This window comes from Alosa sapidissima, chromosome 8, assembly GCF_018492685.1.
Source record: "Alosa sapidissima isolate fAloSap1 chromosome 8, fAloSap1.pri, whole genome shotgun sequence".
Lineage (NCBI taxonomy): Eukaryota > Metazoa > Chordata > Actinopteri > Clupeiformes > Clupeidae > Alosa > Alosa sapidissima.
The window spans coordinates 11,440,563-11,465,114 of NC_055964.1; the positions used below are offsets into that span (position 1 = coordinate 11,440,563).

Below are 24,552 nucleotides of genomic sequence, written 5' to 3' on the forward strand. Positions count from 1 at the left end.
GGAGGTAGTAAAAAGACCTTTTGTCCTTTCAGTTACATCAAAATGTGAAATGGTTTCAAATGTACAAGATACAAAATATTTCAGAAGCATTGGAGCCTTTTTTTAAAATTCCACATCTCCTATGAGTAGTGAAGAGGCTAGTTTATTCAGACCTCTCTTTCTTCTTATGACATTCTTTCGACAAATAAGTTAATAACAAGAACACCAAATTCATGAATATAATCACTAAATACACCAACCTGGTCTCATTAGGGAAACGTTCCCCTGGGACCGGTTTGGCAAACCTAGCCAAACGTTCCACCAGACACGTTTCTGAGGTGCAAACTAGCCAGCAACCCAGCAGGGGTGCTAAAGAGAGACGTTTAGATGTTGTTTACTACAGTTAGGTCTGTATGTGGCTATATGTCTAACATGTGGCAGCTAACTCATAGACGGCAGTTCAGGGTTTGTGCCCTTATATTTTGTGAAACGTAGCGAGATATAGGCACTATTAATCCAAAACTTTGGTTTGGTAACCAAAGAATACTGCTGAGCTTGTGTAAGCTATAATTTAGTTTGACCAGACCTAACTGTAGTAAACAATGTCTAAATGTCTCTCTTTAGCACCCCCGCTGGGTTGCTGGCAAGTTTGCACCTCAGAAATGTGTCTGGTGGAACGTTTGGCTGGGTTTGCCAAAACGGTCCCAGGGGAACGTTTCACCCACACACACACACACACAACATCATGTTATACATGTAATACCAATAGCTGCGATATGTTTAGACTGAGCATGCCTGGCTGTTTGTATTTGTGCTTTCACAAAGGGACGGCCCGTCCTTCCCGTCGCTACTCTGGGAGGCCTTCTCCAAGTCCTCCATGATTAAGTCCTGCTCGTTGACTTGGTTGACCCGCCGCGAGCTGGTGTTCTCTAGGCTGTTGAGTGAGATGGGCTCGGTGGATGGCTGCGGGTTGGCTGGCAGCACCGAGTTGCCCTGGAAGCGGTGCGAGTACGTCCTGCGCCGGTACCCGCCACCGCCACCGCCACCTCCTCCACCGCCACCGCCACCTCCTCCACCGCACAGCTGGAACTTGAACACGGCCTGGAAGCCGCGCCGGAAGTTCTCGTTGAAGAAACCGTAGATGATGGGGTTGACGCTGCTGTTGAAGAACGCCAGCCAGTGGGCGAACGGGTAGATGTATATGTTGATGACCCGGTACTGGTACTCGGACAGGCTGGCGTAGTCCGTCAGCATCATGAGTGTCCACAGGGGCAGCCAGGAGAGGACGAAGAGCAGTGCCACTACCAGGAGCATCTTGATGACCCGCTGCTTCTTTTTGGACACCGTGTGGCGGTTGTCGTGCCCGGCGCCGGGCTTGTCCCCGGTCGGCACGGCCGTCTTGAAGAGGGTGATGCCAATCCGCGCGTACATGATCACAATGAGCGATAAGGGCGCAAGGTAGATGTTGGCAAAGAGAACCGTGGTGTAGATCTTCCTCATCTCCTGGTTGGGCCAGTTCTCACGGCACCAGTAGAACGGGCTTGTCCGGTTGCCGTCCCCAAGGTATATCCGGATGGTCTGCTCTTTGGTCACCTGCAGCATGACGCCTGATGGGCACATGATGGATATGGCCAAAACCCAGATGACGATGATGATGAGGGTAGCTGTAGATATCGTCAGCTTCTGCTTGAAGGGGTACACAATGCATCTAAACCTGTGGAAGATAAATAGAAGAGTCATGAAACCGTCTGCCTCTGTCTCTGCCTTCCTCTCCCTCTCAAGAGTCCTCTGTTCATAGTTATTCACAATTGAATATAATAGGCCCTTAGAACACTTAGTTTGTTTCAATGTCAATGCCTCATGTTTATCGCAGCATTAAGCATAAAATGATTTCTAAGACAGCGAGAGCTTCACATGTCCATGATCAGGCATTCATTTAAAAACGAATTTGTCTGGAAAAAAAAAAACTAATGTGTCTCTATGCGAGCCTTTGCTTTCCTTTAATGATATAACTAATACATTTTATGAAGCATGACTTGTAAATGATTCAGTTCCATGAACCCTGACTGGAGACATAATTGAATTGTGCAGCTAGAACATAAGCTCACAGTGAATTGCTGACTAATACAGTAGGTCTGTAACTGCTGTGCACAGATCAACATAGTATGGACTCATAAGGGAATGTCAAATATGATTTCACTTAATTCCACACAACTGTTACAACTGATGAATCTGAGAAATTCTCATTTTTCATTTACCTAAAGACTGAATCTGTTTAAATAGGGTAATGTTACATTATTATTATGTGGACAGAGTGTGCATGGGAAAAAAGTTAGATAATCACAGACTATTATTTTTACTAAAATGACTAAAACTCTACTCAGAGAGACCATGACCTTTCTGTCCGGCCGACTTCCTCCTGAGCATGAAAGTGGCTATGGCTAGATTATGGTAATTAAACTGACCCCTGCAATTACCCAGGCAGGTCAGGTGGCCATCTAACATGCAGTCTTCAGTTGCACAGAGGGCAGAATAGAACTCTCCGGTGCAATGCACTGCATTCTAGAGTAGTATTATTTCCATACGATGCAGCTACACTGCCCATGGTTATTCCATTGTTAGGCATCCCGTCAGGGACCATGTTGGAAAAAAGTGTTCATCGCTTTTACATCCCTTATCCCTTGGATCCTTTTGTTTTTCTATATCCATAAATAAACCAAACCAAAACCAAATCCACTCTTCCCAGCAAATAACCCAGAGCAGCATGGGACTATTCCTATGAGACCCTTCCACAAGGCATGCCTGAGGACAGGAGCAGACTGGCCATCGGGAACGTCAATCACAATTGTGTAAGGGCCAATTTTATTTTTCCCTATTCCATAGTATTAGACATGGTGTCAGACTCATATTAGGCAGTGGGCTGGATTTGTTGGAATGAGAGCTTGGGGGCCGTCATTGTTATGATCATGCTTATGGTCACTATCACTACTCGGCATAGGTTTTCTACACCTACTTATGAGCAAACAAGGTTCTTTCTTTCTTTCTTTCTTTCTTTCTTTCTTTCTTTCTTTCCATGACAGTCTTTCTTTTTTTTCAGCATAGAGAGTTTATGGCTACACCAACATAATGTAATTGTCAGTTTAGCAAACACTATTTTTCCTCTTTCTGCATTTCCTGAGGATGGTTTGTAGTGCTATGTTTAATTAATTGATCATAAAAATATTGCTTATTACACATAGTCCATGACAACTGGATGTGCACCCAAACTTTGAACCCAGAAACATCTGCATTACATAGCCCACACAGATATTCAATAGGCCATCGCAGTTTGAGCGACACTAGTGTAACTAGGAATATAAGTATATATGTATATATACTCTTTTGATCCAATGAGGGAAATTTGGTCTCTGCATTTATCCCAATCCGTGAATTAGTGTAACACACAGTGAGCACACACTAATCCCGGCGCAGTGAGCTGCCTGCAACAACAGTGGCGCTCAGGGAGCAGTGAGGGGTTAGGTGCCTTGCTCAAGGGCACTTCAGCCGTTCCTACTGGTCGGGGTTCGAACCGGCAACCCTCCGGTTACAAGTCCGAAGCGCTAACCAGTAGGCCACGGCTGCCCAAACCAGTTGGCCACGGCTGCCTAGCCTCTTTGTTGTGAATATCACAATGAGGGTTTTACAAACGTATCACAACTACAAAGTGCACCCAGCTCTCGGGCAGCTCGTTATTGAAACATGGGAAGAAAGAGGAAAGCCGTGGTCAATGAGTGGTACAGAAGAGGGGGGCTAGGAAGGGGGGGGGGAATCTCTACCGGCTGACACACAGTAATAGCTGACTTATTAAAGCAGTGTACTCATTAAAGGGTTATTCCACCATTTGGGGAAATACGCTCACAATTTATTTTTACCTTTCTCCAGTTCATCCAGATTTTTACCTTCTCCAGTTCATCCAGATTTTTACCTTTCTCCAGTTCATCCAAATCAATTGTTTAACTCAAGGGGAGGTGGAAAATAAGTGTAATTCCCCCACGGAACAGGTGCTGTGTTAATAGGTGCGGTGAATGAGCTAAAGTGACTGATGTAAGAACTGAAGAGCACTTGTAATAACTTTTATTTTTTTAAATATGTGTAGTATTCCTTATGGCGAGGCCACAAAGTCAAGATCAGCCCTCAATCTCAACCAATCCGTCAAAAAAGTCAGCACAAGGCCAGAGGGATTGCCTCTTGCCTCAAAACCTAGATTGCTGTTAAAAAGGTGCAGTCTAGAATCACTGTGGAGACATGGAGAGGCTTGGTAGGTATTATAAGAACCATTTTGAGAGCTGTGAATGCAAATAAAGATGTTTCTATTGATTATTTAAAAATGGTATGAATAATTTTGGACACGCCATTTTTCATAAAAAAATTAAAAAAGATGAAAATTCTTCTTTTTTTGATTCCATGTTTCTACCACATTGTCTTACAACCTTTTGACATGTGGTAGTGTCATTTACAGTCAGAACAAACATATCAATAAAGAGAAAATCAACATTGAATCAATATTTGCCAGGGGTAGGAATAATTTTATTCTTAACTGTATGCGTACCTTTAATGACTGTACACTATGCATACACACACACACACGCACGCTCATGAACAAACGCACACAGACACAAGCACAGACACACACACACACACATAGCTAACCACACACTCACACACGGATACGGGTGTGCGTACTATAGCATTAATTCCTGCAGGCGCCCCTGCACGCACATAAAAACACACACATGCAGGGAAGGAGGCACACACACACACACGCACATAAACACACACACACGCACACACACAGCCCATTACCCCTACACACCCCATTACCCCTACACACCCACTCACAAATGAACACACACACACACACACACGCACAGACACATAAAATACACACACACACATACAGGCAAGGATACACATGTACTGTACACACACACACACACACACCATTACCCCCCCCCCCCCCCACACACACACACACACACACACACACACAGTCAGAATATGAGTCTGATACTGCTCCATTGGGACATAATTATGGGGCGTGTTTCAACCGATACAGGGGGGGAATGCCTCTGCACTCAATTGGATAGACCTAACCAATCAGAGCAACGAAATAGCTTACCGTGAGGTGTAGGAAGAAAACACACAAATCATCCTTTTTCTCTACAAATGCCTTAACATTGTTTCTGGTCTTTTGTAAAAGTTAGTGCCGTCAATAACTCCTAGCCTACAACACTCCTTAGCGAAATCTAAGAGATACGTAGTAGGGTAGGCTATTAGGAAAAAACTGATATTCAATACTGTCTTTTAGCTATAGTGGAGCTGACTGGGCTGGAATTTCAATGCTAGAGGCCCACTGCAGATTTGATCGCCTACAAGGTTTGTCTTGAAGCTGAGAGACGTTAACTCTATATTTCATTAGCTTTGTTTGAGTATAAATGTGTAAAATAAAACAGTTAATTTGTTAAATTCATGAAGAACATCTTTAATATCTCACTTGGAGTGAAGGATGGAGAACAAGGAAACAGTGACCAGCACAGACACAATTACAGGCTGAATGCTATTGTCAAAGATTAGAGATCTTCTGTAGGGGCTCCTCAGAGTTATTGAAGAGGGTCAACACAATTATTTGACCTGAAAAAAGGACGGAGTTATAATCTTATACAATATGTGAAAAGGTGGGGACAAATAAAAGTCTTGACCTGGTAAAAGTAATTTCCTGGGAAGGGTGGAGAGGTGGTGCAGGGCATAGAGTGATGTCAGCTTACCCTGATACAACCCCCACACCCCCCACCCCACACACACACACACACACACACACACACACACACACACACACACCAAGCTCCACACATAGAGACACAAAGAGTATGACCTAGCTGCACCACACACCCATGAAAATTATGGCAAACACACACACACATTATAGATACTGCAGAGGGGGAGAGAGAGAGATGGAGGGAAAACACAAGATATACAGTAAACACAGGAAAAAGGAAGCGAAAGAAAGAGGAAGTCAAAAACCGAGGGCTGTTTTTTTCATGGATGTACGGCTGGCACTCTAATGATGTAACAGTGACATCACAGCGCTGCGAGGCCCAGCTGTCGGTGGACACAGGAAGGGGGAAACCCAGGAACTGCGCTGCCAAGCCTGAGTGGACACTCTGAGCCTGCCGGTTCTGACAGGCAGAAAAACACAGTGCAAGTGGCAGAGAGCCAATTTCATTAGAGCCACTAGTCAAGCCAAGGGGAAGTGGAGAGAGAGAGAGAGAGAGAGAGAGAGAGAGATCTGCTCAGCATATAATCCCCTCAAACGACCACAACAAATGTACAATCTAGCCATGGGGTCGCATGCATGGCACTCCTGTCTAGTTGTGCCTAACAATACAGATATCCCATCCCACGGACGCTCAAGGAGCTTGAGGAATGGAAAAGGAACGATATCACAGATAATACCATGGGGTGCCAGCAACAGAGTGAGGATGCAGTCATTCACTCAGCATTGATGTATCCTTCATGCTGCCTTCAACGTCAAAAAAAATGTGATTGTGAGCAACTATTGCTGCAGTCGAACGTTACGTTAATCTTCTTTCTGGTATCCTGACAACGACGTTCTGTGTTGCTATCTTGCTAGGTTGTCCGAAACAAAATTTGTAGCCGGTACCTTGATGCCTGCTACGGCAAGTGACCCGGTAGAGAGCTGAAGGCAGCGAGACAGCAGACAGCTGCCTTCCGTTTCGTATAGACCCACTGCCATAATAAAAAAAAAATGTTACGTATATTTTTTGGCCCTTTTCGGCCTATTGTATAGGACAGTGAAGATACTTACAGGAAGCGAGTGGGAGAGAGGGAGATTGGGTGGGATCAGGCTATGACCCCGGTCAGACTTGAACCCAGGTGTTGGACCCGAATGTGGTAGCAGATATTTTTAATTGCCTAGCAGATTACTTTTTTAAAAGGCATACTTTATTAAAAGGCATACTTTTGGGAGTATGCCTTTTAATACTGACAGATACGGTAATTGGAAATTCACAAAAAGTCGATTTTGTGGCTAATGGGATGGGACTCATTCAATTTTAAACAGGTCCAACAGATAGATAGATACTTTATTGATCCCCAAGGGGAAATTCAAGAACATCAGATTTTCCTTCCATCAACCCCTTGGGCCAATAAATCTGATTTGTACAAGCCCCTCGTATATTTCTACTGGCCCGAAAAGTCACTTTTATATAAAACTTACATAATAAAATGTTTTATTTCACTGTAATATAGCCCCTCTTTCTGTTAGTAGCCTCACATGTTTAGCTTCAGCAAGTTAGCATCAGATCAGCGGCAGAAAAACTGACACTGGCCCAAACAGTGGCCTACCAACTTGCTGCACTCCCAGGCCAGGCAAGTGCTTATGTTGAACCCTTTAAAAAACAGCTGGACCCCTGACTGAAGTGAGAAAGCACTCCACAGGGAATAATGCCCATATTTAGTATACATCTCCAACAGTGTTGTATAAAGTACTAGAAAGCAATACTTGAGTAAAAGTACAAGTATCGTACTAGAAAAAGACTTTGGTAGAAGTGAAAGTTACCTTTTAGAATATTACTTAAGTAAAAGTCTTAAAGTATCTGATATATACTGTACTTAAGTATCAAAAGTAATTTTCTGATATTTAATGTACTTAAGTATTTGAAGTAAAAGTAAAAAGTAAAAAGCAAGCGGTTTTATTTTGAACTTTTATTGTGAACTTTATTTTGGCTTTCATATAGTAAAGCATAAAGCATATTCAGGGTTCCCATATCTTCTTAATCTCACTCATCAAATCGAAATCACATTCTTTTCTAGGACTTTTCAGGCACAATTCTCTTAAGTTCAAAGAACAGCATATTTTTAGAGCTGACATCAAAGAAAAAAACTGAAACAGAAATGTCACTTTTGTATGAAATTCAGGTAAAAATGAAAAATAAATAACTTATTAACCGGCCCACGTTTTCCATAGTGGTGGAAATTGGATAAATGAAGCAACATTTCCATTTCACTACTATCCTGTAGTTTTTATTAGTACCATGGTTCAACAAATGTGTAAAGGTTATATAATAATTCACTTCAACTGAGAAGTTAACAAAAAATATTCCACTATTCCACAAGTAACAAAAACAGAAAGAAAGCCTTTGAAATGTAGCCTATCCCACACTTCCACAAAGAGGCATATTGAACTAATGTTTAGGCTACATGTTTTTTTGCATGGGTAGGCTATATTGTTGTTTGGTGATTTAGCCAGAGACTTCCTAATTAAGGAGACACAGCACTCAAAAAATCCTCCATAGAAATGCATGGGGCTAGTTTGTAACGGCAATATGGCAGTTGTCTACACATATCCCACCCCTTCCTCGGCAAAACCTCGACATGTTGACATTGAGCCAATCATGTGGTGTGATGTGAATACATTGAGCCAATCATATGGTGTGTTGTGAAGACATTGTGCCAATCATGTGTTGTGAACTCGCTGCTGGAGCAAGATTGGTGTCATGAAGCCTTGCGCACGCGCATTTCTGCCGAACAGGATGCCCGATGAGTGCCCAAAAAGCGTTGCAATATAGCCGCCGAGTGGAGGGTCTTGCCTAAAAGGACTTTGATTTAGCCTACTCCTTTATTACACCCTCTTCCGAGCAAACAAGGCATATAGGTTTATCATGTAGGGTAATTGCTCTTTCTTACATTAAATAACTTTAATTTATCCTCTCTACTTGTCCCTGTAGTCATGGCCTCCTCATCACTAATTTCGGGCTCATCATTTTCAGTGGTCGACTGGTTGATCTGCTGCTCAGTCTCTCCTGGCCTCTTTCTACCATCCATCCTTCCTGACGCTTGTGTCTACTGTAGGGCCGGCTCGGCTATCCGTATCTGAAAACTTTTGGAAAAGATGGGTTATATGGACCCTACCAACTCTTTTTGGGAGGGGAGAACTCCCTCACGTAGGCAGAGGCATTGCATTGGTGTCATGCACAAAATGCTGAACGTGTCCTACTTTAAGAAAAGATAGACTAACGTGACAAATGTCAATATTTTTTTCCTCGACCGGTCCAAAAGTGAAGTGGCCCACCGGGAATTCTCCCGATTACCCACCCCGGGCCTGATTCAGGGCTGCCAACTTTTCAAAAAACCTTGGAGTGAGATTTGGTGGGGCCAACCAAAATTTTGCTGCGGAAATTTTTGTTTGGCTCATTCAGCATTATACCGTACAGTAAAAAAAAAACGTACATCAGTGGTTCTCAGGTGTAGGGACCAGGCATGGACAGATTATGAACTTTCGGGCCCCTGCCCACATGTATTAAGGGCTCCCCACTAATTGTCGCACATGTGGAAGGGGGGTTTGGGGGTCCTCCCCCAGAATTTTCTTCATTTGTTTGATGTGATTTCCTGTATTCTGGTGCATTTTGGTAGCTTAGAAATCTAGACACACCCTAGCGGCAGCAAATTACATTTGCTTCCAGGGCTAGTCTAGCAACTCTCCGTTGGCTTGTGAGCTCGAAAAATTAAACTTCTATCAGGCCAATCAAATCGTCTATAGAGTCGTTAGGGGGGCATAACATAATGATTGATGGCAGAGTTGCAACGGTTTGGCTTAAATTCCCTGCTACTTGAAAACAAAGAAGATGGATATTGCTGTTGGCCAACAGTGTGACACGAGTTACGCTTGTTTTGAGATGGCAAAAGTTTGAACTAGCCAACTAGCTCCGTTGGTGGGAAAACGCATGGGACTCAGTGCTGTCCTTTTGCGTGCAGAGGGAATTTGAAAGACAACCGATTATCCCACCCCTCGGACTGAGCACTGCGAACGGTGAGTGCCCAGACCCTACATTTTAATGTGGGTCTGGCTCGTTAGGCTAGCATTTTGGGGATGCAATCAGATTCATAGCCTACATCCTGATGTGTTGATATTGAGGCAATGATTCCATGCAAAGGCTTGGGCTTCAGGGCACCCTGACACCTTGGGCCCCTGGGTCTGGGCCCAGAATGCCCGTGCAGTAATCCATCCATTAAATGAACATTGGTATCAAAAGGATCTAGCCTACTACTAGGACCATGGGCGTCGGAGGCATTGTGAAAGTGGGTGGGACATTTCAGAGGGAGGGTATGGGGGTCCTCCCCCAGAAAAAATTTTTTGGACTAGATGCAATTTCCTGAATTCTGGTACATTTTAACAGGTTATTTAGATACTTCTATATAACAAAATAAAGCCAGCCTACGAAATTAATAAAAAGTAAATCACGCATAATTTAAAAATAACTCAATAGGCTACTTGGCTACGCAATAAGGTTTCCATTACAGCACCGCAGACGTTCAATGAACGCATGAAAGCGGATGGTTTGTTTGAAATCCCGACACTCTTTCAACTACATGGAACGTAATAGTGATCATCAAATACCTCCCCAGATTTCAGTGCCCATCAGTCCGAACATTTAACAATATAATCAAACAGTCCAAAAGTAAATTAAATATCAAACTAAACCGAAAATGTCATGCTTTTGAAGGCCTACCAGTATGCCGCTCCAAGAAACGCATGTCTCAAAATAAAACTCGCATAAGAAATAAAGGGCTGTCTCGAATACAATCCTGCCCCTAAAGGCCTGTACTTTGTCTTAAGACCCCGGCCATAATTTGAGGATTTACAGTATCTAAGTAGACAAACTGGCTTCAGATATCCAACAGAGTTAGAGATTGTGCAGTCTTAGCTGTGGTTAGTGACGTGATGCTGTTAATGGGGAGTTTTACATAGCCTAGCGTAAACCTATAGGTTATTATTTGGTGTACCTAAAAGGCTTTTTACCTTATCAAAAGTGAGGGGGATGACTGATCTCTTCAACACTGCGGGGGATTTGGCGCTTGTCACTGTGTGTGTGACAGAAGAGGAATGGGAGAATGCGTGTAACAAAAAAAAAAAGTTTATGAGTGATTTACGCGCAAATGGGAGAATCCAATGAAAATGACAATGAAGCACTAAACAGATGCGTGTGTGTGTGTGTGTGGGGGGGTCCAAACTAACAATTTTAAAAAGTGGGTGGGTGTTTTGTAAGAATTTAAGAAATGTTTGTATATTTTAACTTTTAAATGCATCAATCAGGTGCACTTTCAAAATAAAATCAGAGGTCAAACTTGCTTATTTTTATGGTGCTGTAGCCTAAGCTATTTTGCACTTCAGAATTATAACCATGCACACACAGGTGGAATAGTTATGGTGATATTGCAATAAGTTCACAACCACAAAAACATATGCTACATTTCACAGTTCAGAAATGTTCAAAAATGTGTGTACATTTCAGCACTCAATGAAATTATGCAGAAGTGGTCACCTGTGTTATTCAGCTGGTTTATTTAAGATAATATATTGGTCATTGTAATGGCCATAGCCTATAGCCTACATGCTATTCCTTTTTCAGGTTGTACCCATATCTGCATGATGTGAATGTTTGCATATGGCTTATGTCAGGCTTTATATCAATATTTGTGTCTCGTTATTTGATTTTCTTCATATTTTTGCATTAATGTCACTAGGAAGCATGCCAATATAAATATATTCATTTATCTGTAATGGGATTGGCTGGAACCTGACAATATAAGAACCATGATGGTGGGATAATCTATGGCTGAGCAATTTACAAAAAATATATGTAGGCCTACTGACAAATAGTTTACATTAGAATACATTATAATTTCGCCCCAATGAGGCTATGTAGAAATGTGTTGCAATTTCAAAACCGGATTACTCAGGAACCACTTATTGCACAGAGGCATGCTTTATATCCTCGTATTCGGTACGGTTTGCTGTTTATTGTGATATTGGGTTTGCCACGTGTTGTGTGAAGGGTTAGTGAAATATTAAACCGAGAGTAATGGGTGTGCATTGTGTGCAAAATCCAAATATGATCAGCCTAAATTGCACGTCGGTTCAATGTTATTTTTTCTCGCGAACCATTTATCACAGCAACTTGGCGCTAATATCATTGGAAAGCTTAGATTCCGCACGTTCACCTGATATGTGATATCATATGTATAGGTTTAGTTTAGTTGAACCTCATCTGCCAGGTATTTGACCTACCAGGTTGACACTTCAGCGTGAAAAATACTCAATAATACTCAAAGCATACCTGAAGCCGGGGAAATGCGGGGGAAATGCGCCTGGGACGGCTTCTGAAGTATATCGCAAATGAGAGAAATTTTAGAAAATTCCACAGACAGGGTGTGCTCTTGAACCCTCTCACCGTCTCTGAAAGCATAACCGTGGCTCAACAGGTAGATCTATAGATAGGCTAAACTCATTTTTCAGGCATCTGACCGACCGGGTTGACACTTCAGCGTGAGAAATCGGGGGTGTGGCGTGTGAGTGTGTGAAACTAATCAAATGCGTGTGTCTCACGGCCAATGCGTGAGAGTTGGCACCTATGCTGATTCAGTCTTACTCTTCTTGGACTGAAGACAAGTCCTGCCATGCTAAATAGCCTTTCACAGGCCACTGAGGCAGGTAGCGGAGTGTTCAGCTTCACAGAAAGCTGCCAATGTACAGAAACATTTCTTGCAAATACAGCCACGGGTGTATGACGTTATTTTCACCACTACCCTGTTCACTGAGTTCACCACTATCGTCGGGGTGGTCGTCTATGATAACGGGAGGTCCTCCAGTAGGTTCCATGGCGGTTTCAGTTGTGCGTCCTCCTTTAGCAACAAACTAGCGCTCGTGCAGCGTGCGGAGCGTGCGTAATGCAATCTAGGAGCAGAGATTCGCCAAACCTCCCTTATTGCCGTCGCACACATTTCTTCTAATTTTATATTTTAGTAACGAGTAACGAAGATGCTTAGTGGAAATATAACGGAGTAAAAATATACATTTTATCTAGGAAATGTAGTGGAGTAAAAGTGAAAGTTGACATAAATTTAAATAGCGAAGTAAAGTACAGATCCGTGAAATTTCTACTTAAGTACAGTAACGAAGTATTTGTACTCCGTTACATCACTTTCACATTACTATCACTGGTTGGTATCCTACTCGACATTTACATATTTGTCCATAAGCATATGCCCACCAATGAAGCATTAGGCAATATGACACAAGTGGAAGCGGTGTTGGTAAAGGACATTGCCATGGCTGTAATTCGTCCGTAGGTACAAGGCCAAAGGTTGAGTGCCGAAGGTACGCAATAAGCAATGCAACACCACTTGAGCAACGCAACACCACTCAAGAGCCAAGTCCAGTGTGAGAGGCTATGTGCTTGTGCACACAGTCATTTGTATAGCCTACTTATGTCTCATATTAAATTGAAAATTACCTACTCTTTATTTACTCACTCAAATGTGACTTTATGAAATCGCTGCTCTATCGCTTTGAATGAATAGAATGTTGCACGGAGTGATTACTACTGTAAAACACTCGAGTAGGGATGTCCTGAGATATCACCACTCGTGATGACTCACAGAATGCCTCTTGTCCAATAAGAAAAAAAATAAATAGGCTAGTTCGATCTGACCTGACTGTTGTATAAATAAACAATATGCAATCACAGTCTTTCTTTTGGCAAGCTCAATGTAAAAAACACCACACAGAAACACCTTCATCACACCCACGTAGTGGATTTGGTTACAGCCTGGACATTAATCATGAGTAACTGTTTGGGAAGACTTTTCTGACACACATCACCACAAAGTATTCCTCAGTGAAGAAAGCATGAATGTTGACTAAATTAAATGAGTTTGTGGCATTACCTGTCCACTGCGATGGCCACCAGGGTGAAGACAGATGCCGATACAGATATGCCTTGGACCATACCACTCATTTTGCACACCAGGCTTCCAAATGGCCATCCTGAAAACAAGACAAATGAACAAAACGTAATGTTCTTCACCATCGCCTTATTCAACAATGCATTATGTTACGGTAAAAGAGTACTTTCATAACTTGTATGATAGTCATAAAATCAAGCATGTTACTGTAGTTGAGTTTATATTACACAATATAGTATTACTATCCTATTTTTTAAGTTACTCATAAAATAGCAGAACATTTACAGTATTGTCCTTCCTGTTACCTCCTGATGTCATTTTGTGTTTTGTGCTACAAGTATGCTGTTATTTTCAAGGTTAAAGAAGTCTTTTGTTACAAACGGATTTGTCAGAGAGATTGGAAAAGAAAGAGAATGACTCTTCTCCTCTCTTTCAGCAGAACATCCATTAGCACATCCTCCACAGCCAATAGACCAATTTCACAGTGTCCAGGTGTCCGGCCTCATTGATGTTAATGATACCTTAATTGTCAGGGTAAAACGTCGTCCTGTTTCTGTCTTTCCTGTGGACTTTTCTTTTGCTGTCTATGGGACAGTGTTCTTCCACAGGAAGTTCATTTACACAGTGGCCCCATCTTGTGAAATGGGCTAATTAGGGTCACAGAGCTTGCGGAATTCTCAAGGCATGTTTATCTTAGAATACAGCAAGACCACGGCAGAATTACACTGTAGAATTCTTGTAGTATTATTGTGTCCTATACGGATACTGATATGTTCCTTATGCCATTGAGAGATGACAGCTTTACACGACTGATTTCTACAATATTTGGTTATAGGTATAAGGTTATGTCATACAGTTTATTATTAGTGACATTTTATTGGGAAATAAGGACTATGCATTTAATCCATTGGAAATCACTGAGCAATGAACATACACACACACTATCAGTATTGAGCATGTACACATTCAGAGTAGTGAGAAGCCACTTGGTGGTGTGCGGGGAGTAGTTGGGGGTTAGGTGCCTTGCTCAAGGGCACTTAATGGCAATGGATGCTGAGGGATGCTGCTCATTCACCCGCCCCACCCACATTTTCCCCAGTACGGGGGACTTGACCCAAGCCTGCTTCTCTAACCTTTAGGCCAAACATGCCACAGTTCAGAAAATAATCCTCTCTTTGTGGTCCATAAATGAAATGCACAACTCGAGGGTCAGGCGCAGTCGGTATTTCATACCAGTTGGTCCTTCAGGACACTAACGAGTGCATCAGCATTGGCAGTAGAGATTGGCTGCGCTGATAAAGCCATGATGCCAAAGGACATACTGTAATGTGGGGATTAGAACTATCATGATGCGATCAGAACATGAGCAGGATCACATAATGCACTCACGTTCCGACTGTCCTAGGCTCTGGATGAATAAGTTCACCCTCTGTTTTTTTCCCCCCGAAAAATGCCATAGCCATTATATCTGTTTAAAACCCTGGCCCATAACAACACAACCACTAAATCTCATTATCTCTCCTAAGGTCTAAGCCCTGAGGTGATTGAGCTCAAATTAACAACATCAAAAACGCATTGCATACTATTTCCGCTACTATTTTATATCCGTTGTTTAGTTTTTTTTTTTTTAACCCTCCTAGCAAGAATGCAACTCAAAGGCTGTGAGTCTGTGAGTATGAACAATTATATTGGGTCAATGACCACCTTCCATAGCAATACACATGTTATTCGACCTGATTATCAGTAATTGTCATAGGTTGAACACTTTGCGATGTCTGGTTTGTAGCCATTGTAACAAAGATCCTTGATTACTGCTCCACTTCAACCCTATCTGATTGTAACTTAGAAAACACCACAAACCTTGGCTGAATGGTTGGTCCAACTCTTGACTATGACTGACATCGTTGAGCTCTTTATTATAATCCCAGCTATATGTTTGAGAAGAAACCAGACAAATTCATAGGCTTAGTAAGTCTCCAGATGATGAAAATTATCTTTGTTTTTATCTTCCTGAAGTGGAAATCATATCCAGCAGATGTTCACAATGAAAGAATATGTTCCTCTCCACTAAATGACTGATTTTGACCGTTTTTGACCGTTTTTTCCCACAGTGAGAAAAATGTCAAGCACTCAACTTTGCCCTTAGGGGACAGCCCCCTGGGTTGTAATGGATCTGACTGAATCCCTGTTAGAAACATCTCACAGTGAGATATGGAGTTTCAAGTTCTCAGTGTTTAATTATTCTCATCCAAAGTCTCCAGCATCACTAGGCAACAGTGCCTGAGCAAAGTCTGGCTGTGAAAATGATTCAGCCAAGGCAGTGTAAATGAGAGATATGATTTTCTCTCTTTTTTTCTTTTAATATTCTTTTTCTATTTTCCATTTTGTTGCAACAAAGAGGCCCATATGGACTACATTAAAGAGCAAGCTAATTTTAATGAGTTCCATTTTAAAAGTTGCTTCTATGACGACAAAATAGGCTATAAAAAATAGAACACTTTCCACTCTCCTGTCTCCTGTGTGCACAGCTGTCAATAGTTGATAGTAAGTGAACAGGACAGCTGGGATATCAGCTAAATCGGTTGATAATAGTTAATTAAGAGTTAACTAGATGTACCGCAGAGCGGTACAAAATATGACCGCCGCCCAGTCCAGCACATTTTTTCCACAAAAATAAATCACGCTGAAAGGCCTATATGATTCTAACTGTCGCACTAAATTGCATTATCCACACTCAATTCTCACTGGTATCTTCTAGACAACAAGTACCAAAACATGATTAGTTCATAGATTTCACATGTAAAATTCATTATACAACCCCACCCCCATCTTGCCTGTTCATAATTCTGAGAAATTCTTGAATTGTGTGCATGTGTGCGTGTACATGTTTATGTTTATGTGTGTGTGTGTGTGTGTGTGTGTGTGTGTGCGTGCTTGTGTGTGTGCCTGCGTACATTATGTGCCTGTGTTTGTGCATATGCATGCATGCGTACATATGTCTACTGTGTGAGTATGTGTCATACGTATGATTACTGTGAATGTATGTGTGCGTGTGTATCTGTTTATGCACATGTGTGCATATGGAATGGGTTAGCATGACCCCTGAAGGCAAACATTCGGAAAAATTTGGTCATCCTAGGCCCTACAGTTCTCAAGACAGAAGACAGAAAACTGTGTCTTCCCTACCCTCCTTTCATGTGGGGTTACATGCCCACCTAGTTTCGTGTGGCCCGGTCTTTCAGTGTCCCGGGAATCCTTGTTGGTGTAGGTCACTAAATGTACACATAAATTATTTTATTTTAAGGCCCCCCATGAACGAAAGTTCACAAAACTTGGCATGCATTCAATTTCGTGCAGTTTTGACCATGTCAGCCAGAGATATTGTGATGAAAACACCTAACTAGGTGGCGCTATACATGAAATAAGTGGTAATGGGATAGGTTGACATGCCCCCTTAAGACCAACATACGAAAAAAAGGTGAACCTCCTAGGCCCTACGGTTCTCGAGATATTCACAGAACAATTCATAAGCCATTTATCCAATTCTCATGACATTCAGTATACAGCATCTAGTCGTACAGTCTTACATGTGTTACATGTCAATTCATTGTCAAAGAAAGTGGCCCATTATAACTTTTTGGCCAACATGCCATTGTGTAGATGTCCTAACATAACACAAGTACAAGTATGTATAATCATAGTCATCCCAGCAATCTTTGGACACATGCTTAATTTAGTCTTATTTAAACATAATAACATCTCAAAATGGCTGCCACACACACCATGCCCCAGAATGCCTCACTGTATACATGGCTGTATACATGGCTGTTCAATCAGAATAAGAACAGAATTCACCATCCCTTCCATTCCGATCAGAATTCTAATCGGATCGGCAGTTTAATTCTGATCAAGGTGTTTATATGTGTCATTTTTATTCCGATTAAGCCATTATTCTGATTCTAATCAGATTAGGAGTCCATTTAAACCCACACTGGCAGGGCTTGATACACAGTTCCAAAAGCAGCTTCCACAGGTGTGACACCACTTTGCCCTACTTCACAGTGTAACTGATTAGTTATGCTTTATGCTCCCTCAGTTTCAGCCATTGCTTGGATAGGGTTCATTTCCGCTATTCTGATCTGCTTGATTGTGCATAGTACTCCTGAGGTGCTTGTATTGTGTAGGCTTTGAGGAATACTTTGTTCCTACACTTGTATCCTGTCAACATGAGTGAATCATTCCAAAGTCTCATCTGTACTCGCAGACTCGCGGTGCCTTTGAAAAGCCGTAGCGTACAGGTGTGGCTCAGACAATAAAAGGGGAGCCCACACAGCAGGTGATTTATGTTGAACTGATCATAGTGTAATGATAAATCTTCTTACTTTCCCATTTCCTATTGTCAGCAATGATGAGCTGTCCTCTGTTGCCATATAGTCCTTTTAAATGAATCACATACCCACACACAGGTCAGTTTGGCTTGGTGCCAACCTCACTGAATCACAATTAATGCCTACATATCTGACCTACTCATTCTAGGCTCAATGCATTGTGGGAAGTTCTATTTAACTGCACACACAACACATTCTCCTCTTGAGTAGTCTCAAGTATACATTAGTATAGCAAAACCATTTGGTAACTGTATTAGACAATCTTCATATAAGTGTCCCCCACAAATTCATTGTTTAAAGAGACACTACAAAAATGTGGTCATATGTGCCCCTGAGGACCTTGGCAAGTGAATGATTGGATCACAATGCATCTTGGTGGTTGTACTGGTGCCTTGATAGACTATCCATTACATTTCATTGCTTCTTACTATTTTAGTTTAAGTTCTACGACTTGTCTTCGTCTCAACTAACATGGTCTTTATGACGAAACTGGTGGAAATTCATCCAACTTGATTCAACATCTACCGTACTTTGATTTAGCATAATCTTGTCTTTAATAACTTCAACAATATGTAGAAATGAGAGTCTAAATGGCATCAAAGAGATACAGTTGCAGTTGCATTTCACCATTCTCAATATGTGTAACTTTTTAAAAAAAATAATAATTACTGTGTTTGTTTTTACACTGTCTTTATTTTGTGTTAACTAGAGCTGGGCGGTATACCGGTATATATTTTCGTTATGATATGAATTTTTAATATAGCCTACTGCCATACCGGTGTATTTGATTACACAACGTTTGGAACGCTGCGCTGCGCGACAGTGTTTCAGACGGGACTTTTTCACACTATGCGAGGCATAGTGAGGATTAACACAAAACACCTTAAGTTTTTCCACTGAAGTATGACCCTTACGGCTTAATTTCTCCTTAGGTAAGGGGTTTATTTAAGGGTGTTGCACAGAATAATACCTTAAATTGTTTCTTTAGTTAAGGAAAAACGGTATGGGATACTGCATTGAAAAGGATTTACCGTCACGAAAATTCTATTGAGATTGTTCAACAGCTGTAACTAGCTGGCTAGTAGGTGATGGCGTTAGTTTGCAACCCACCGAACACAGTGAAGTTTAATGATCTTATCATTCATCTCACTTTAAGAATATTCGCTTAAATTACCCAGGTAGCAAGTAAAGCGTGTTATAGACATGCACTGAGCAATACTAGCTGGCTAGTTAGAAATGATCCTGACTGTCATCAGTGCACCAAAACGAACTTTTTTGTTAATGTTTTGCCTAGCGAACCGAACTGAAGCTCATGGCAGGCTAACAAGGCATCCACATGAAGTTAACGCTACCACTAACGTCATGTAAACCACACAATAACAATACATTTCTGATAGGCCTATTTGACAGAGTAAGCATATTAACAGAGAGGTTTTATTTTAAATGGTATCATTTTCAAAAAAGTATAATTATTGCAAGTTGCACTACTTTTTGTATTGGTTTTATACAAGATGTTTGTGAAATTTGCACAGTAAAAGTTCTGTATTTTGACTGCAATTGTCTTTGCATTCTGATTAGATTCTTCATTAGAATCATGAGTGGCTCTTTGTAAACAGCATCATTTTCTGGGGCCATGCAAAACTGCATTACCACTAGTGTGGAGTTATTCTATATCATGACAGTAAAATAGACCATCCTTAGTCAATGTACTGTCAATGTACATTTTTGGTCAGCAGCACTACTACGCCGCTCACCTGTACCAGCACTAGTATTAACCAAGGACAGGTCTTCAGGCCCTGGCTTTTGCAGGTTGCCTAAGATACCACACACAGTGCGGGAGACAGGGTGTACACTGTATGTTTGAATCAGAGCTAACACTTCTTGAGCACTATGGTGTGGTAGTACAAGTTGTCTTTCCCATTTCCACTCCCCCATCTTCTTGCTCATCATAATGAATTATTCACACTTCAAAGAAGTATGCACGTCTTGACATGGCCAGAAAGAGATGTAGGCCTACAAGCTGGTGAATTCTGCTCTTCCATTTCTTAAAATGACAACTTACCATTCTGACAACTTACCATTCTGTTCTATATTGTAATTTGTGGTTATTGACTGGTGTAATCTGGTTACACTGATAAGCATGAAACCGCTCTATTTTCAATTACGCTAGTCAGTCCTAATTTGAGGGGAGGCATAGATCAATGTCACGCACCATCGATTAACATTGATTAATTGCTCGCATGTTCAAATAGTGCCAGATGTTCTAAATGCGCCAGCGCCGCTCACCTGTAATGATGTTGTCCAGCAGTGTTGTAGGCATACAGAAAATCCCAACGAGTAGGTCACTAATGGCGAGGTTGAGGATGAAAAGATTGGTGACGGTGCGCATGTTCCTACTCCTCAGCACTATAAAGCAAACAACTCCATTGCCAACCATGCACACCAGGAAGATGAGCAAGTAGGACACGATGAACACCACCGCGGTAGGCGGCTGATGCAGGTAGTATCCGACATAAGTGATATTGTTTCTTGGTATGGTGTGGTCGCTCGAGGCATTGGGAAAAGTCCAGTTATCACCATCAGAAAAAGTAAAGTTTGACTCCGGCCTCTCGTTCATTTTCAACTCGTCCTGAAAACAGAGTGTGGACGTTTAGACCTCATGAAGAATGCACATGCACAGCAATAAGTTAATGAGAAAAATGACTGGAGGTTGAACAACTGTTTAAGTGGTCAGAACTATTGGGATGAATAAACTGCACTCACTTCAATGCAAGACTTATTTAGTTGCTGCTATGTAGCCTACAACTTTGATCAAGCCTACAAATGAACAAAATCGAAGCCGACCGACTTCATTCCATATTGACAAGACATTGAACGGTACTGACTGCGCGCGCAGACAGCGCAGAGCATGCACCGCGCACAAAATTATAACACACTTATTTGTTAAATATGTTATTTGATACATATATATATAATAGTATCATTTCTAAATAAATACTCTCCTATAAAAACACGCAAACAATAGCATTTAATGACTTGAGTAATTCGTCGACTCAGACCTTGCCAATAAGAACGTAGTAAAGCGCTCCTGCTATATTGCGAAATCTAGAAACAGCATCAGTTTAGGCAAAGCAAAACTAATCCTCTAGAAATCCCAAAATGAATCCAAAAAAGACAAACTGAACAAAATACCCTTTTATAGTACAGCAAGGAACACGTAGGCTATAACAAAATCAACTTTCCTTTGACGATACCAGTATGCTATGAATATAAAAAGCTTCAAAGGAAAAATAGTTTCATCAGATGTATTCTTACCACATGAATTTCCAGAAGTGTCCGCGTTAAAGGCAGGGGGAAAGAAAAGGACAGTTATTATTAACTGTACCTGTCTTACCCTTAAAATGCTATAAGAATGGGTTCCTCCATTAAAATCCTTAATGAGAATGGTCTTCTCAATATGTTCGCCTTAGAACTATGAAAACCCAAGCCCAAAATTTGCAAAACAATATTTTAACGCACACTCATGCCCTTGCCATCAATGCATGAGGCGGGAAACATTTTTGTCCTGCTCCGCACTCTACTGTGGACTATGTGATTTAACTATCTGAACACGGGAGAGGAAGAGGGGGAAGGACCAGGGAGGGAGGGTGCGCGAGAGACTGATAGCCGTTATGTTTATGATCATGTCAGTCGTCACGCTCAGGGAGGTGGACCAAAAAATCTAATGAATAAATTGATTCTTTATTGACAGTCTGTAGTCAATGGTCAATAATATGCACCAAATATTTTCTTTGAAGTAATAAGTGTCTGTTTATTATTTTCATTTTATTTTATTTGGTTTCTCTTCGGAGCTTGATATACCCAAAATGGTTAAAACGGTAAAATGATAACTCATTGCATTTCAATCGAATGCTTTATGAAGGTATAGGTGCGTGCAATATACTCTGGCATTATTCTAGCTGGAATTCCATCAATAGAGGGCGCAGTTCACCATAAAATGACCTATCAGCAAGCAGTTATTGGTCTACAATATTGCAGGATGTTGCCTGTCTATCTTTAATTAAATAATAATTCATTTGCTTAAGACATAGCTGAGAAATGGGCAGTGGAAGTTACCAAGTGCATTAATTTAAATGCATGTTTGAGTGTTTCAAGTGAAATTATTGCTTCACAGGATGAGAGATCAACATTATTATTGAATGCATGGCCTGAGGATTTCCCAGCCTTCTTTGTCTAAAAAGCATATTCATTCCAAGCAGAAACTCTAAATAGTAAAAGCCCTAGGGTATGAAATTGTTAGAGGAAATATGTTTGATGTAAGTTACAGCTCTCTGCTCTTAGCAAACTGCCTTTGCTAACCCTCCTTTAGGGCCTCCTTAATGAGAGAATTTACTCAGACACACTTGGGGTTATACAACCATGAGCTCCACAAAACCCTCTTGTTGAACTACTGTACAATATGCTATGGGATCAATTAAAAATATTACGGGGGAAAGGCTTGATCAATGAGAAACACATGTTAGCCTGGCCACGCCCAACTAGATCTCCTTTAAGGGAGATACTAGTCTGGAACACCATAATTCACTAACGTTTCTACCAGACCCCAAAAAGGTCAGTGACGGGAGGGGATTTTTTGCTCATTCATCCATAGAAACATTTATGATGTTGGACGAGAAGACCTGGCTCCCCAATGTCTGTTGTAGTTTATCCCCAAGGTGATAGATGGTGTGTGAAGAACTATGTTCTTTGCGAGCCAGTCAAGTTCTCCCACACCAAAATACCTTGAACATGCCGTTATGGTCCTTGCTTTGTGCACTGTGGACAGTCATGCTGGAAGAGGGATTACTGATTTAATAATGGTCTTTAACTCATTGAGTGCCTTTTCCTTCCCATGCGTTGAGTGCCAAAAACGTAATATTACATTTTTAGCTTTTTTTTTAAATTACGAAACTAGACACTCTACACACCTTATATGTGATTTTGGGAACTCTGTGATGAATGGAAATGAAATATATGACGATTGTGAAACTCATGAAAACGCACAATCTGGACATTTTATCTGGACATTTTATCATAACTCGGTTGCCGCTTTGGGTCGAATCAGTGACGCATGCACGTCAGGTCAAAACCAGGCCATTTTCGTGGGTTTATCACTAGGTGGCAGTCTCGCCAGGTCTCGCTGATCACTTCCCGGAAAGTTCACACAAGTAAGTAACGGTATTGGGGAGGTTATAAGGTTGCACTGATTCGGGTGTAGGGTAGTGGCGCTATACTGGATGGTATATCGGTCAGAATATATGACGAAGAAGAGATGGGGTTTAACTCTGTCTTGTTCCAGCATTGATATTCAGTTGCCAATATGCACACACATGTATACATATCACATACATATATATAGTCTGAAAGAAAAGAACAAATACAACTTAGATTCTAATTCCTTGCAAATAATCTTTCTGCAGCTCATCATACATAAATGCACTATTATGCTTATCAGGCTGAAATAGTAGGCTAGAAACACATACAACACGAATTCCCTTCAAATTAGGAAGTAGAACTTTAGTTTGTGACTATAACTATTCCATGGTCAATGTTGCCATCTAGCGGCTTAAAACGGTACTGTGTAATGACGTTAACGGCACATGTAGACTCTTTTCCTCCGTTCGGAGATGCTACGTTCTTACAACAGTCTAAACACCAGGTGGTAAATTCCTAACCTTAACACATGAAATATTACAATCTCCTAGAACAGTTACACTATATTACTTCAAGGAAACTACAGCAAGAGCAAGTTTAACTACGTTAGCAACTTCTTGCATACCAATATGGATTCACTCGATATTAACTTCATACAAACTTACTTTTCGTCAATGACTCAACACTAACGACTGGATTACTCAGGATAACTACAGTAATAACAGGTAAGTAACTATACTTTCTTGGAGCACCAAACTTGCACGTCTGCTCATTACTGCAGGCACTGGCAGAGAGAAAACTAAAACAGGAAATACGTAAATCTAACAAAAAAAATATCGCGACAAATGATATATCGCGGCAAATGCACGTAACAGTCCAAGCCTTTTCTACAGCCGCCCCCAAATGTGTAAGGCACATTTGCTACTACTAAAGGCTTGTCAGTCAGTATCAGGGGGGCCGGAGGTCGGAACATCATCCTCCCCTGATGGCAGAGCTGGCAACATCACCAGCCGGGCGACTGGACGGGTGTACACATGACCTTTGATGTTCACACCAGCTGATCTGATGCACCCATCATCACTGCGATGAACCTTAGTCACACGTCCAATGGGCCACAGGGCCCGAGGTTGCTGAGGGTCCACCATCAGGACCACTGCTTTCTCCAGGAGCTCAGGAGGTGAGGCCTGCC

At 41.5% G+C, this 24,552-nt stretch overlaps 1 protein-coding gene across 2 annotated transcripts; it reads right to left on the reverse strand.

Annotated features, from left to right (window-relative positions):
- Nucleotides 1–235: 235 nt before the first annotated feature.
- Nucleotides 236–21,714, reverse strand: npffr2a (neuropeptide FF receptor 2a). Of its 2 annotated transcripts, XR_006033731.1 has the most exons (5): nucleotides 21,486–21,714; nucleotides 20,457–20,799; nucleotides 13,765–13,864; nucleotides 566–1,693; nucleotides 236–420 (listed from the first exon to the last, which is right to left on the reverse strand). XR_006033731.1 is itself a non-coding variant. In XM_042102110.1 (4 exons), the coding sequence occupies exons 2-4, from the start codon at nucleotides 20,785–20,787 to the stop codon at nucleotides 760–762; spliced, it is 1,365 nt and encodes a 454-aa protein (XP_041958044.1). In that variant the 5' UTR covers nucleotides 20,788–20,799; nucleotides 21,486–21,714; the 3' UTR covers nucleotides 236–759. The 2 variants fall into 2 exon arrangements, 1 of the variants encoding a protein (XP_041958044.1); XM_042102110.1 differs by having other exon boundaries at nucleotides 236–1,693.
- Between the last annotated feature and the right edge of the window lie 2,838 nt (nucleotides 21,715–24,552).